The sequence below is a fragment of the Staurois parvus genome, unplaced genomic scaffold (genome assembly GCF_062004578.1).
Source record: "Staurois parvus isolate SC_StPar_1 unplaced genomic scaffold, SC_StPar_1.0 ptg000020l, whole genome shotgun sequence".
Taxonomy (NCBI): domain Eukaryota; kingdom Metazoa; phylum Chordata; class Amphibia; order Anura; family Ranidae; genus Staurois; species Staurois parvus.
This window is the reverse complement of record NW_028317816.1, coordinates 2,245,452-2,260,516: the sequence shown is the minus strand read 5'-3', so window position 1 is coordinate 2,260,516 and position 15,065 is coordinate 2,245,452. Positions and strand designations below refer to the sequence as shown.

The window sequence follows — 15,065 nt, the reverse complement described above, 5'->3', positions numbered from 1 at the left end:
TTAGGAGGTAAACCCAGAGTAAAGTCAGAGTTATCTATATTTTCCATACCTTGTGCTTGGAGGTAAAAGTTGGGTAGATGTCCTGTGACTATTCCGAATGGGGTAGAGGCTGAAGATCTAAATCCAATTTTCAGTTAGGGTTTCTGATCAAATGGTTTTTTAGCCAATTGGTTGAGAACCACAAGACGGATGAGGTAGGGATTGGGCTGCAAAAGGCTTTACACCTTGCTGTTAGAGGAAAATAGGTACATTGTGCAGATCTTCTAAGATAAATGTATCCATTTTCAATGGCAATCAGCTTGGTGAGGAAGCCCTATGTATGCAGCTGTTTTGACTGTCTAAGCAGTTGTGTAATGGGGAAGGTTTTGTCTTTTCTCTACTTAAAATTGATAGGGTGGTGTCCCCTTCCAAAGTGAGGCTGCTTACAGTAGTGAATAATAGTCTCTGATGAGAAATAATGGAAGCATAATATTAGATCGTTAGAAAATTAACAGTTGCAAGGATGACCCCCTAAGGACTTCTGTGCAGAGCCTAAACTGTTCTTGTAAACAGCCTGACAAGATAAACCTTGATATCTGAGCTAAACATTTCACAGGGGACAACATATTAATGCCTGGCAGTGAGCACACTCAAGGCACCACATCCCAATAATAATTACACAGGGAAGACTTCTCTAAGGTTTAGTTTGCACTCTATTTTCCAAATTCTCAAATGCATGGTGCCCCCAGAGCAGTTTCCATAATGTGCAAAAATGCAAAGCAATTCTTGCACATTATGCCAGACATACACCCTAGTGTGCCCTCTACCAATGATGTGCATACGCACAGGAGTTACATCATCCCCAGGAGTTATATCAATTACAATTTCTGGGAATGTACACTGCACTGTGCATTCACATCAGTATATAATTAAAAAATAAGATTTTAGAAGGAAGGGAATAGGGTTTTTAGGATGCATACAGAGTCTATTTAATGCAAAAAATATACCTGCTAGCAATTTATTTAAAATGTATTATTAATATTACTACTATTATTATTATACAGGATTTATACAGTGCCAGCAGTTTGCTCAAGGCTTTACAATATATAGGAAGACAACACAGCAAGGATACAGTTCAATGCAAGAGGGTTAGGGGGGTCCTGCTCCTTGGAGCTTACAATCTAAGAGGGAGTGGCTGGTGGTACAAAAAGTAATAACTGTGGGGGGATGAACTGATAGGAGAAATAGAAGATTCGGTTATTAGCTGAAGACAGGATAGGCTTCCCTGAAGAGATATGTTTTCAGAGATCGTCTAAAAGTGGGCAGAGTAGGTGATAGTCGGATAAATTGCGGTAGAGAGTTCCAGAGGATGGGGGAGTAGGTAGGAGGAGAACAAGGAGAGAGCAGAGTCTCTGAGGCCAAGAGAGTGGAGTTTTTTGAGGTATCAAAAGTCACAGAGAGGACAAGTAGTAAGAGTACGGAGTAGTGGCCATTGGTTTTAGCAGTTAGTAGATCATTAGTTAGTTTTAGTAGGGCAGGTTCAGTGGAGTGTAGTGAGCGAAAGCCAGACTGTGAAGGGTCAAGAAGGTTGTTGTCAGTGAGGTAGGAGCTCAAGCAATTGCAGACTGTGTTCTAAGAGTTTAGGTCTTAAGTTGTTCAGATTGGTGGGGTCCAGTGAGGGACTTTTAAGTATAGGAGTGATCTTTGCATGCTTTAGAGGGGAGGGGAAGGCGCCAGTAGAGAGGGAGAGATTAAAGATGTGAGTGAGGGAGCATAGGATTGAAGATGAGAGTGACTGTAGTAGTAGTGAGGGGACAGGATCCAGGGGGCAGGTGGTGAGACGAGCTTCTGAGAGAGCATTAGTGACCTCTTCAGTAGTAACAAGGTCAAAAGTGGAAAGCGTTGGGGGAGGTTTAGTATAAGGTATGCTAAGTGGGATAGATATCTCTGCAGTGGAGATGCCCCTACAAGTTGCATCAGTCCTGTTTTTGAAATGATTGGCAATCTCATAAGCAGTGAGTGAGTTACTGGGTGGAGGTGGTGGAGAAAGTAAAGAGTTAAAAGTAGAGATGAGATGACGAGGACTGGATGAGAAGGTATTAATAAGAGTGACAAAGTAGGCTTGTTTGGCAGTATGGAATTGTATTTTAAGAAAGAAGATTTATAAAGAGTGAATGCTTGCTGGAATTTGGTTTTATAGCATAGTCACTCCAGTGCACAACTATGTCTCTTAAGATTTCTGGTGTCATCAGTCTGCCACGGTTGTAATGGCCGGGGCCTGTTACTTCATGTAGTTAGAGAAAATTTTAATTTATTTCTGCTTTAAATTTGAAATTACAGCTTGCCCCCTCACAAAGTTTTCTAATTCCATTTTTCCCAAAAGGATAAGGACCATCATCCAATATCAGGATCTACATCTTGGGCAAAGATTCCAGCCCAAGGATGATGCAGTCATTCAGTAAAATGAAATCACATCACTAAAATGTTTGCAAAATGTAACATCTAATTTCAAAAAATGTTTTCTCTGAAACTGCAACTTTCATTAAAAGAATGTTTGGTGATCCTACTGTAACACCTTCCTAGTTTAGCTAGGGGGAGCTAGATCCTAATGGTTAGACAGGAGCTGGTTAGCTGCTCAGGTGTAATAGCCAGAGGGGACAAATTGTGGTCAGGGCAGAGAGACTCTGCAGACGAGTCCCTCCGGAATTTCCCACTGCTTGGTGGCTGATGGAGGAGGTCCTTGGAGGCAGTGGTCTGATCTGAGGAGTGGCTGAATGCACTCTTGAAGAACCTCAGCCAATCCCCAACAGAAGTCTTGGCAAGGGGCTGGGACTCTCATAAAAGTGTAGGAGTCTGCTCAGTAGCAGGAGTGTGGTGATGGGAGAGGTGTAGAGAATTGGTGGAAGAAGTGAGGCTGGAGGAGGAAGGCTGCCAGGAGGCCTAGTGGGATGGGGCCTGCCTGCGAGCCTGGAACTGGAAAGGCAGAAAACCTGGAGCTCACTTGCCCCCTGAGTGAGGACCACCTGTATGGTAGGGAAGGAACAGCCCAGCTGATAGGCCTGTCAGCAGCAGCCAACCCACAAGCAGTACAGGAGGGGATCTGAGTGAGTACATCTGTACCTACTGGGCAGAGAGCAGGAGGTGGGAAACCAGATTAGCCCCCTAGTAGTGACTGTTTACCCATTTAAAGGGACAGGAGCTAGATTCCCTGCTCAGGAAAAGTCTCCAGATTGCTGGGTGAAGTGGAGTTCATTTAGGGCCTGGGGTGGTGCAACAGGAAGATGCTGGCTAGCTCTCCAACAGAGACTGTGTTGCAGAAGAGAAGCTTGTGAATGGTTCCAAGACGTTTGTCCTCCGTTTCTGGTTCCTTTGGGCATCCTGTACCCCCCTTGACCTATCCCAGTTCAAAACAATAAATAACAAAACCAAAGCTCAAGGACTGATTTACTGACTCTGGATGCAAGCTTGTGTGGAGAATGCGGATTGCCTAGCTATGCAGGACTATAGGGGGACCCAACTTATCAGCAACCCCTAAAGGGGTAGTGCTACACTAATATAAGTGGAAGAACGGTCTGGATAAAAGCGCACAGATGTGTCCCAAAGGAAATAAGTAAATGGTATATGTCAACTATGATTGGTGGGGAAAAAACTCACTGCTGTCATGGTAAAAACACATCGGTTTGTGGGAGGTATGAACAGGAGCCAGGCGCTGTGTAGTTTTGTGATAAAAATAATACACCTTGTATGGAGGTGTGCCTTTAATAAGTCATATGGTAAAAAAATAATAAATAACCAGCCTGTGGCTTTAGGAAGCTAGGTTCCAAGATGGACGGCCCGTCCGCTCAGAGGGAAGCAGTGGAGTAGAATGCCTGTCAGTGCAGGGACCACGTGTACTCGACGTCCCGGCATCCTGGATGACGTCACCACGATGTGGAGAGACGGAGGGGGGGAACTCTTGCTAGAGCCGCAGCTTTAGAAGGAAGAGGCCGGTTGCTGGGACAACATGTTTCGCGCGCATGCACTTTGTCAATACACTAATATAATGGTCCTTGTTCAGGCATTTCCTGGCATGGGCCAACAATTGTCTCTCATATGTGCTACTGCATGGTCATGGTTACACATTGGACAGGCATGGTCCACCTCTGTCATATCAGAAAGCTGGTCCAGAGCATTGATGTGTAGTTGACTCTGGAGCAAGTGCATGTATACAGAAAGTGTTTGAAAGAGCCTGGAGGAGATCAGGAGCATTGAGATGAAAAATGTGAAAGCAGTAGTTTGATGAAAAAACATGGCACTTGTTTATGGCATACAATGCTTTAGCAAACTAAATGTCATCTAGTTAGAGCTTAGTTCTACTATAAATTGTGATAGATCAGGAATTTCTTTAGGCAGGCTTATAATCTAATGGAGAGATCTGCATTAAGTAGTGTTCAGCTTGTATTTTTATTAAGTTATATTGTAAAGATTTTCTTCCTTTACAGATCGTTGTAGATGCAAAACAATTAAACCTACTCTAAATATGTACTTGGCAAAGAACTACAGCTATGGTAAGTGAATTATATTTTTGTGAAACTGCAGTCTATGGGAAAGAAAAACCATGTCTCAGTCATGACAGCAGAGGAGCTAACTTTACTTCTTAAAGACCAATTAGATGAACTGTAAAATATTTAGTGCTGTTGGAATGAGTACATAAACTGTATGAAATGAAGACAAATCATCTCCTTAAGGAATACTATTTCAAACACATAAACAAGACAAACAGTGTATATTAGAAACAGGTTACTTTCCTGTAAGAATTGTTTCCTCAAAATATAACTGTAGGCATTTATTTATTTAGAAATAGTGTTGAGAGGTTAGAACCCCTTTAAAGTTATTTATTTTATTTATTCTCTAATTGTCCTGATCACAAATGTCATCCAAGATAAATATGAGGGTAAAATAAAAAAAATTTGGGGTTGCCACCAGAACTGGAATACAAGGGAAATCTTCCATTAGGTACACCTGTTCCCATTGTAAACTGTAGGAGAGGGGATTTCTTTCACATTTCTAAAGATATCTTCTCACTACCTGTTATGGCTACAGGACAGGAAGTGAAGAGAAATCTTCTTAATTGTACACAGATAGCAAACAAAAATTGACAGCATTTGTGACCCTCCTCCACTCTATCCAAAATGAAAAAAAAGTTTTGCATTCAGATATACTTTAATCTGTAGTTTGTAAGATAAAGGATTGGCAAATTGGTTGATTCATGCGTATTTAAATTTACATTCTTTTGTTGATGTTTTTTTATTTTATCAAATATAATGTGTTGAGCCCTGTTTCGTAGATAAAGGTTATATCAAAAAGAGGAGGCTGTAAAATAATATTGCAAAGAGAGCAAATTACTTTCTGCAAACAAATCCTTACAATGGGCTCTCTCATGAAGTTATGAATTATTTCTGTTGTGTTGCACAATAGCTTTTCTTGCCTGTGCCATCTTATCAGATGAGAGAAGCTTCTCTGGAGCACATGTGGGAGATTCAATACATTTTTCATCAGCTCCAACATTATGATGAGACAGCAAATTTAAATTCCTTCAAAACAAATTGGGCCCAGCTGATAAGTGTTCAGTTTTCTAAACCTGTGAATGGCAGTTCTGTTTGGAATGAACAAACAGCACAATTACTTAGGATCCCCACATTCTTAAGCTCCCATAATCTTCCCCATGCCCTCAATTTCCCCATAGCATGAAAAGCTGCACCATTACAGCCACTGAATCATATCCTCCAGCATGATCCACTCCATAGTGTAATAAGAATTCTGGCCCTGAACTTCCTTCTGTGACCGTTTTAGGAAATTGAAGCTAGAAAGATGCATGGGAGTAGATCATTCAGTGCCTTATGTACTAAGTCATGTTGAGGGGGTTGCAATATACAGTCAAATGGGTCTACGTTTGACTTTTGCTCAGGGCCCAAATTTATCAAAAAATGTCCCTGTCCATTGTGGAGCATCCCCTCACATTCTGTTCTGGTGACTAAACAGGAAACCTCTTCAAACTTGCAGAGACCCTGACTGTTCTCCACCCTGTCCTAAACATCTTTTACTTGGACTTTAAAGTGAAGAGATATAGCTTTCACTTACCACACAAACTTATTTAAAGAGATCCTGTTAGATAAGAAAAATGTTTGAGAAACGCATGTACTTGTAAATAATATAGAAAACCCTTACCTCTGCTGCCCATGCCACTAAACTCCATTACTGAGAATTTTTTACCCAAATTCTGCTGGGAAGCCAATACTTCAGGAAATGTCCATATACTGGGTTACAGCTCTCTTGGTTTCTCCGGCTGACCTCCATGCCATTACAGGACTCAGCAGTAGCATGGAGAGAAAGGGCCTTGTTAAGTTGTGGTGCTTACTGTGTGTGACAAAGTAAACAACATCAACATAAATAATCCATTTCTAAATTATAATCACACGTCAATCCACATATATGAATGCAGTCTGTGAAAGGTGCCAGTCCAAAAAATTAACTACTGTTCCTGACCTGGGACCTTTACTGAGACACCTTTACAGGTCCCCGGTGAAGGGGAAAAGTGTCCTTCTTATGACTTATTTCTAGTGAGATTGGCTTCAAATGTCTTGGATAGCACACACGTTAGTGCAAGAGATGTTTTAAAAATGTGAAAGATTAGTAAAGCAGAATGTTCTGTTAGGATTTGTGTAGATGGACAAATGCAGTAGGCCTTCAGCTTGACTGTAACTCTTCTGTGTTTATTAACAGTTGTTTCTGGTCTGGATTTGACCTCCTTCGGGCCTGGATTTGGCTGTTTTTGATTTCTGATTGTATGGGAAGAAAATCAGCTCTGACTCAAACAAAAGCCCTTGTATACAAGTCAATAGAGAGGTGTTGCCCTGGGTGCCAATGTTTGTATAGCTTCAGGCCACAGTGATAGAAATCCAGCCATTAAAATTATTATTATTATTTCACACTTATAACAAATTTATGGTCAAAGGAATATAAACCCTAACAATGAACTTTTCTTATGTGGTCTGTCTTAACCACTTGACCTTTGTTGCATTTTTTACGATATGGCACTGCGTTATTTTAACTGACAATTGCGCAGCCATGCAATACTATACCCAAATAAAATTTATGTCATTCATTTCCCAAAAATAGAGCTTTCTTTTGGTGATATTTTGACAGCACTGCATTTTTTATTTGTTGTGCTTTAAACAAAAAAAGACCAACAATTTTGAAAAAAAAATAAATATTTTTTACTTTCTGCTATAAAACTAATCTAATAAAAAAAATCTAAAAAAATCTAATTTCTTTATAAACTTAGGCCATTATGAATTCTGCTACATATTTTTGGTAAAAAAAAAACCCAGTAAGCGTATATTGATTGGTTTTGGATGTGTTTTTCATTTTTTTACTTTTACAATTGGCCTGACTTAAATACAGCAGCAGCACATCAGTCTCACTCATTTTATTTAAAATAAAAAGATTTAATAGGTAATTTTGGTTGTGATGTGATTTTTTTTAATCTAGTGGTAATAGGCTTAAGCTGAACTGTGGAAGAAGCATTCATAACAGACCTAAAAGCTATAAGAAAATGTATTCCTAAAATAAATAAAACTAAAGACCTTAACATTGCACAAACTGGCCAGTGGCACTAAAGTTTAACTAAAAATAATAATAAATAAATAAATAAATATATTATATTATTATTATTATTATATATGTATATATCCCCTCACATTCCCATATCCCCAATTATAATTGTTTTATTCATGTTTTTATGCTTTTTTATTTTTATATGTATCTTTTTTGGTATTTTATTCTATCTTTTTGGTATTGAAGAAGTGGTTGGACTGCACATAGCAGAGGCCAGGCACATCTATAATTCCTCTGCTTTGACTGTATAATCATCATTCTTCTCCCAGGCACTCAGCAGCTAGTTGTATTTTTTGATTTATGTAATTTATTTCTTTATAGTCAGGGAAATGGAGAGATAACCATAGGCTGCCCATCCTTCTACAATGCAGAGGCAAAGGCAGACAGAAAATGGAGGGAAGGAAATCCTATGACCAGGAGGAAGGTCAGGCAGCTGCAACATATAAACAAAAAAACCTATGACCATAGTAAAAAATCACAGACAAGTCTAAAAGGAGAGGTAGAATTGCTGCCACGGGTAGATATGTGGTGCTGCTGCAGTAGGTGGCCAACCCTACTAATGTGACCTATTCCCCTTCCTCCTCCCTCCAGTAGTCCTCATCCCGTCTCTTCCTCTTACCCTTCCTCCTTATCTACCTCCCCTACCTCTACGTATTCTTTCCTACCTTTTTAATGTGATAATGGCATAAGTAGAGGCTCTTGGGAGCTGGGTTTATATCTCACCCCATCAGTGGCTCATTGTGCAGGCAGTAGTGAAATGGTTGACAAAGCCTTTCTTCTCTTGGTCCCTTTCAGGTGCAGAGTAGACACTTGCCAGTAAGTGCTGCTAGTTTGCCCGTTTCCTATTCTTCCTCTATTGCTTAAAGTCGCAGAGCAACCATCTGTCTGCAAGTGCTGCACATACATCAACTTCCTCCTCCTATTACTGTACTCTCAAGGGTGCAGAACATCCAATCACCTGCAAGTGGTGCTACTGCCTGCTTTCCTCATACTCCTCTATTCCTCAAGTGCATAAAGTATGCACTTGTAGGCAAATGTCTGCTCTATGCCCTTAAGGAGTAGAGAAGGAGCAGGAAGAAAAGGGCACTTTAGCAGCACTTGCATGCAAGTGCCTACTTTATGCACACCTGAGTGTTTTGTAGCGAGAAGCTCGAAACTTCAAACTCAGGGAGAAAAAAAATCAATGTTACACATCTCCACTTCAAGTCTCCTGAAGCAGAATGGATGAAACTCAAAAAAGTTTTGGAGCTACTTTTGTAGCTCTATTCAGGCAGATTGATGCATTTTTGGCACATTTTTATTCCCATAGAATGACATGGAAACACGCAAAGAGAGTTTTTCCGGCAAGGCAAAACATGGCAACAAGTGATGTCACAGACAGGGGCGGACTGACCATCTGGAAACTCGGGCACTGCCCCGAGGGCCCAGGGTCAGTAGGGGGCCCCATGAGATGCCCCTGGTACCTTTTACATAGGCTTTTTTGTGTTTGAGCAAGGACACAGGGGCCCCATGATCCCCTATTTCCTGGGGGCCCCATGAGTTGTCAGTCCGCCCCTGCCTGGTATCTTTTTCATAGGCTTTTTTGTGTTTGAGCAAGGACACAGGGGCCCCATGATCCCCTATTGCCCGGGGGCCCCATGAGTTGTCAGTCCGCCCCTGCCTGGTACCTTTTTCATAGGCTTTTTTGAGTTTGGGCAAGGACACAGGGGCCCCATGGTCCCCTATTGCCCGGGGGCCCCATGAGTTGTCAGTCCACCCCTGGTTACATTTTTCTCTGTTGGCTAATATAAAAACGCCAGAACTTTAAAAAGCCTGAAAATGCCTCAATAATTCACCTACAAACATTTACAAAACAAGCAAAAAAAATGCTCAGATGTGAATGGAGCCTTAATGCATTCTTTTCCTCTTCCACCTCTACTCCTTGAAGATGCAGAACTTCCTGCAAGGGCTGCCAGTGTTCCTTTTTCATCCTTCTTCTAGTCCTCTACTCCACAAAGTTGCAGAGAAGCCACTTTCCTGCAAGTGTTGTTATTGCACCATTCTCCTTCTGCAGAGCAGTCACTCCCTTTCAGAGAGGCCATCATAAACTAAAGGTTGTGTACATTATATTTTTTTTGTTTTTAAGGCTGTCACTGCCCTGTTCAAGCAAACACAGGCAGGGAAAAAATTGCAAACAGGTCCTACCTTAGAAGAAGGAAGTCCTAGGCCTCAGCACCACCTTTAAATAAGATAGAATGGTCAAAAACCTTACCTTTTTTAGTGCTGAAGGTCAAACTCTGGTCCATACCCAGCCACTTTCCCACCAATCATCACTAATATTTGTTTTCTTAAACATAATTTACATATTTACTTTTTAAAATATTAATTAATTTATTTATATACATCTTTTTCATACCTATTATTCCTTGCAACACCATCCCTGCCGTGGTCAAGCAAACATAGACAGGGACAGCAATGCAAACTGGGCATTATTCTTAGGCGAGGAGGAAGACCAACCAGCATGTACCTATGCATTAATATAAAGGGGTTCCTTGCAAGATAAGGCTGCCAACTCAGACACTCACCTTGAAGAGGTGATGGCTACAAGGAATATGACCTTGTAGATGAGATTAGAAAGAAGAACATCTCTAATGGATTCTAAATGCTGTTTCTGAAGTGCACTGAGAACCATCTTAGGTCTAAATCATGGAGTGAAAGGTGAAAGAGTGAAACAAGACAGAAAGGGCAGAAACCTCAAATTTAATAGTGCGAAGAGCCAAATGTTGGTCAAAATAGATCCATTTTTCTATCCACCATCCCTGTTTTTTTTAAACATTATTTACATTTTATTTTCATTTTTAAATTGTTCACATTTTTTATTTTTATCTAATAAGACCATCCCTGCCCTGATCAAGGAAACACAAGCAGGGAAGGCAATACAAACTGGGTATTTTTCCTAGGCAAGAAGAAAGTCCTAGGCCTCATCAACACCATATCCCTATGCAAAAAAGGGGTATGAGAATGAGAGCCTGGTCAAGACAGAAAGTGCAGAAACCTGACTTTTCCAAACCCAGGCATTTTTTTCACCACCATCAGTATTTTTTAATGTTTTTTAACATTATTTAAAGATTTGCATTTTTAGAACTTTCATGTATATCTTTTTTTTTTGTTATTTCCTGGTAAAGTTGACCCTGCCCTGTTCAAGCAAACAGTGGCAGGTTAGGCAAGGCTGTAACTGAAACTCTTACAATGGATTACTAGGTGGTAAGATGGTATCATTTACTGGAAGTGGCCCTATGCGTTTGAGGTGCTAGCTTGCTCTGCTGCACTTGCCAAGTCAGAGAGGCCCTTCAGCTGCAATATATTTAATATATGTTAACCAGAAATAGATCAAATGGGAATATAGGAATGTGGGGGGGGGGCCTGGGGTTTGCAGTGCACCTGTCGCTGAGGGTGTTTTTAATTTTGTTTCTTAAAGGGTGCTAAAAAAGGCAGCAGAGATGGCAAAAACTGCCTGATGAGTTTGAGTCACCCCAAACTAAAACTTATAAAGGGTTCCATTTAATAGAAAACAAGCAGCAAGAGTGTTCATAATTGAGGAGCTAACTATCAATCAGTTGTTGCAGACATATTTTGGTACTTAAAGCGGAGTTCCACTCGACCTATCAAAAAATAAAAGTCAGCAGCTACAAAAACTGTAGCTGCTGACTTTTAAAAAACAGCAACTTACCTGTCCCTCGGTCCTGTGGTGTGTCCCCCGCAGTTCGTTTCACTGGTCGTCCTGTATTCCAGGAGGCCGGCATCTTCAGTGTGGGCACCTGGCTGTGACAGCTTGCGGCTTCACAGCCGGGTACCCACTGTGCATGCACGAGTAGCGCTGCGCTTCCTGAATGGTCCTGTAGTCTTCTGGGACCTGTCACATGTCCCACAAGACTACAGGGAGTGAGGGAGGAGACCTTCCGCTTCCAATCGCCTAGACGATCAGACCGGAAGTGGGAGCGGGTACCTCTCAAATTCGGGGTACCTGCTCCTCCCTGCCCCCACTCCCCAAAGGTGCCAATCCTTAATGGGAAGCGGGAGAGCAGTCCTTAAAGTGGAACTTCCCCTTTTGGGTGGAACTCCGCTTTAAAATGATTTTTGGGTGTGTAGAACTGTGCCTGCAGGCAGGGAACATTAGAAAATCTACTCCAACAGATCATTTCAAAGAACTAATGCATAGTTTGATAAAATTTGTGTAAACCCCACCACTAAAATCTAATATATGCTTTAACGTGATAATATCACTGGAAGAGTCTATTTTAATAGCTAACTTTGAAGAAAATAGCAGTTTATGATACGGATTTAAAAGTCCTTGTTTGTGCACCTTGTGTTATGGGCTGACAACGCTTTGCCCCTATCTCCCAAAGGAAACTATAAGCTTCTGTACTGATGCACATTGCACAGGCATATTCCACTATTGTCACTACTGATGGGCTGTACTCGTACATTGTCCGTTTGTGTGTTTGGCGAATATAGAATGTCAAGGGTGTTCGGCGGGCTATTCACCTGCCACGCACCACAATGTACTGCACCCTAACAGTACATTGTGATTGGCCAACACAATGCACCTGAAAGCAGGTCTGGAGCAATGCTTTGGCCACTCACAGTGCATGATGATGTCACAAGGGGGCGGGGGTGACCCTTCCCCCTTGTGACATCATCACACGATTTAAAAAATATCACCCTGGCGCACCTGTCAGACGGCGGGAGCCAGTGTCAACTGCTTTTTTTTGGCGGTGGAGGCAGGCATCGTGATTGACATTGGGTCTACTTCGGGGGACAATTTTCTAATTTTCTTTTAATAAAGGACTTGTCAAAGTCTCCTGTCATTTTTCCACTACACTTTTATTTTGTGAATGGGTAGCAGTACCATGTACCCCATACTCATTCACATAGGGGGGTGGATCTAGGGGCCCCCTTGTTAAAGGAGGCTTCCAGATTCTGATAAGCCCCTCGCCCGCAGACCCCCATAACCACTGGCCACGATTGTGGGGATTCCACTTCTTAATAGGTGATTTAACAGTACTGATTGGCATAATCAAGGCTTTGGACATCTTTTTATGTTCTTTTCCATCTTTATAAAGTTCCATTACCTTGTTACGCAGGACTTTTGACAGTTCTTTTCTGATCCCCATGGCTCAGTATCTAGCCTAGTCAGTGCTGCCACATAAGAACTAGCAAACTCATTGACTATTTATACACTGACACTAATTACAATTTAAAAAGCAACAGATGTTGGACATTAACCTCTAATTGGCATTTTAACCCATGTGTGTCACCTTGTGTGTCTGTACCAAGGCCAAACATTCCAGGGTATGCAAACTTTTGATCATGGCCATCTGGGTGATTTCTGTTATCAATATGATTTAAAAAGGAGCCAAACAACTATTTGATAATAAATGGCTTCATATGATCATCATCCTTCAATAAAAGAGCATTTTTTGGCATGATCAGTCATATTTTCAATATCAATGCCAAAATTTCACAATTTCTGCCAGGGTATGCAAATTTCTAACCACAACTGTATTTGGCACCCAAAAAGTCTTGGTAACTGCTTCAGGACTCATCTATATGTTTACAAAGGATCTGGCACCTGGGTGACCTCTCACCCATCTATTTTGTTGATTTCGATATCTATCAAATATTGCAGGCAGGGAAAGCTCTTGTGTCACCCAGGCCAATGACTGACATGTCTATTCCCCAAGCTTCTTTTTTGCAATCCATTTGTTTTAATTACAATATGATTTATTCTATGATTTATAATATGAATTTATTCTGCCTACAAGTAAAATTAATTGTTTTGTAAGTTCTTTCAAATAAAAAAATAAGAATAATAAACACATTGTAATCCTATTTTATTATACTTTTTTTGAGTAATCCATGCAAAAGTGAAAAGTGTCACAAGAAGCAACTGCAATGAGGTAACTACAGTGGTGGAAGTTAAAGAAACACTGAAATCATCAACGACAATTCCAAGGTCCCAGGTTCCTCTTATTACCAACTCTTCCTGTCAGTGTCCACAGCTATTCCCTAATCAGGATGTACTCATCATGTGTTACCAGTGGCGTTCAAGGTAAGTAGGTAGTTTAGGTTATTAACCCTTTCGCAACTGAAACACATTTTTAAATTTTTTTGCATACATGTTATCATTTACATTTCTGGCTAGAGAATTTCCCTGAAAATACATATCTTTTAAAAACAGAGATCATGTGGAATTAATAATTGTTTTATGTTTCTTGATATTTACACAACTGCTCATCAAATTTTTTTTTTTATAGTAAAAAATACAATAAAAGTAAGTTTCGTGTTCACGAACACAGTATAATCCCCAGTATTCCCATTTTTAATACAAAACAAAAGATGAGATTGTGTCACATAATTTGTGGTAGAGCCTGACGTGCAGAGGGAGGGCTCTCTTACAGCCCCAGCTCAAGGAACACTGATGTTGCAACAGTGGCCGCTAGAGTATGGCAAGATATGAGTGACTGTAAGATGTTCTGCTGACGAACAGTAGGTGCGTCACCAGAGATGGGTCAGGTAGCTGGAACAGCAGATGATAGCAGAAACAGCAGACCCGGAACTGGGCGGACAGTAAGTGGCAGTTGCTTGTCAGACCACTGGCTGGTTGTAGATGCAATAGGGCTGGCAGCACACAGCAGATGAAGGACCAGCAGGAACTAGATAGCATGCAGAGGAAAACAGATGGACAACTGGAAGAGTGGTCAGGTGAGTCAGGTCAGCAACAAATGGTCAGATACAGGCATGAATGGCAGACAGAGAATGGTCAGGATACAGGAAAAGGTCAACTACACTGTAGCAAGCAGATTAGCAGGAGGAAGAGCGGAGTCCAGAGACAAGCCAAGGTCAGGGCAGGTAGCGTTCAAGAGTGGCCAGGACAAACCGGGTCAATCACAGAAGTCAAACACGGGAACAGATGCAGGAACACAGGTAATAGCTATAGATCAGACAGCACTGGCTAATACAATTTCTTCAGTTTAAATTGTCCCATTGGCGCCAATGTTAGCCGTGGGACAATTCAGTCTATGCACAGCAAGGCGAACAGCTGTAGATCTGTGCCTGCGCATATGTATGCGCCTTGAGCCTTTACTTGCACTATAGCTGGTACTTCCCTGACAGATTGTTGTGAGTAAATAATGACCAAATATGTCAAGAGTCCAAAAGGTGTGCATCCTTGAAATGGTCAAAAATTAAGGCACTCAAAATATCAGTAGGCAACAATTTAAAAGCCTTTACAGCCTATTAGTTTAGAGTGAACTGTAAAAATGTGTGGCTGCATTCATGTGAGTGTGTGCACAGTGTGGCAAGGATGCTTTTCATTTTTTTAAATTTTTCTTTATTATTGTATTTTCATTTTTTGAAGACTTTTTAATTGTATTTTTCAGTTAACTTTA

The 15,065-nt window shown here is 41.0% G+C and overlaps 1 protein-coding gene across 1 annotated transcript in view; it reads left to right on the top strand.

The window, feature by feature from the left end:
- Positions 1–15,065, top strand: part of SFRP4 (secreted frizzled related protein 4) — a 36,729-nt gene that overhangs the window by 6,973 nt on the left and 14,691 nt on the right. The window contains exons 3-4 of the mRNA XM_089687056.1: positions 4,461–4,526; positions 13,528–13,726. Coding sequence (XP_089543182.1) covers positions 4,461–4,526; positions 13,528–13,726 — 265 coding nt within the window. The remainder of the gene's footprint in view (positions 1–4,460; positions 4,527–13,527; positions 13,727–15,065) is intronic.